The sequence below is a fragment of the Aplysia californica genome, unplaced genomic scaffold, assembly GCF_000002075.1.
Source record: "Aplysia californica isolate F4 #8 unplaced genomic scaffold, AplCal3.0 scaffold01634, whole genome shotgun sequence".
In the NCBI taxonomy this organism is placed as follows: Eukaryota; Metazoa; Mollusca; class Gastropoda; order Aplysiida; family Aplysiidae; genus Aplysia; species Aplysia californica.
This window is the reverse complement of record NW_004798904.1, coordinates 35,181-36,377: the sequence shown is the minus strand read 5'-3', so window position 1 is coordinate 36,377 and position 1,197 is coordinate 35,181. Positions and strand designations below refer to the sequence as shown.

General features: G+C 45.0%; 1 protein-coding gene across 1 annotated transcript in view; it reads left to right on the top strand.

Moving 5' to 3' along the window:
* The window catches only part of LOC101855163 (putative dimethylaniline monooxygenase [N-oxide-forming] 6), a gene marked incomplete at its 5' end in the record, with an annotated part of 8,369 nt that extends 7,421 nt beyond the window's left edge, over positions 1-948 (top strand). The window contains one exon of the mRNA XM_005113124.2: positions 28-948. Within this exon, the coding sequence (XP_005113181.1) occupies positions 28-284 (257 nt within the window). The remainder of the gene's footprint in view (positions 1-27) is intronic.
* Positions 949-1,197: the final 249 nt, after the last annotated feature.

Below are 1,197 nucleotides of genomic sequence, written 5' to 3'. Positions count from 1 at the left end.
CTAAAAAAAAAACCTTTCCTCCTCTAGGGAAGCTGTTCGTCACTGATCCAGTTCTAGCCTTCCACGTAGTCTTCGGCCCCTCCACGCCCTACCAGTTCCGGCTGTTCGGTCCCGGCAAATGGCAAGGGGCGAGAAAGGCCATCGTGGGACAATGGGACAGGATCTACGCACCGCTCAAGACGAGACCAATGAGCAAAGCCAACTTCATAGGAATCTTGGGAAACCCAGTCGCTCTATTGGGCTTGGTTATTCTGGTGACAGTTCTGCTCTTGGTGGTTTTTTAGTGGTTAGGTTACGGAACTCGTAACCGTGGGGTTGCGGGTTCAGAGTTCAGAGGTTCGAGGCTCTGGCCCGATGGTGTGTCCTTGGGAAAGGCGCTTTACACAAATTTTCCTCACTCCACCCAGGTGTACATGGGTACCCGGCCATAGACAGCGAAAGATCTTGTCAGTATGTTTGTGCTTTTGAGCCAGTAAACATGGCAGTGTGCACTGCGTGTATGCTTCTGCGAGCACCGCAAAACCTCTACTAAAACAAACAAAAAATCTCAACTTCCTGGGAAGCATACATACAAACGCACAAACATACTTTTGCGCCAGCAAACATGGCAGTTTTGATGCTATCAGGTCTGCTGGGATTACAATATAGATCGTAAAGCGCATAGAGCTTGTGTTGGGCGGACATTTCCTCTATACGAATGCTATTTATTTTTTATAATTTTCTAATAACCGTGATATTTATTTTAACAAAAATAAAAGCTTAGCTTGAATGAATGTATTGTATTATTATGTGAGTTTGATGAACTTCTCGACTTACAGACCCAGTGGTTCTTCAAATGGAGTTGCTGTTAGTCTTCTGACATTCCCTGGTGTCTCTTCGTAATTTTAAATATACATACACACTTGTTTATGTACGTGTGTGGTGTGTGTTTTAGCACTGTGCTAGCGCGCCGCGCGCGCGCGCGTGTGTGTGTGTTTGTATGTGTGTGTGAGTGTGTGTGTGTGGGGGGGGGGTGTTGGAGTGTCCGAATGTGTCTATCTGACTCTCTCGCTCATATGTATACATATAATTACATGTGTGTGTGTTTGTATGTGTGTGTTTGTATGTGTATATGTGTGTATTTGTGCGTTTGTATGATTATGAGTGCTACGAGTGCTCGTAAGAATGACGGTGAATCCTAACAAGACTTCAAAACAA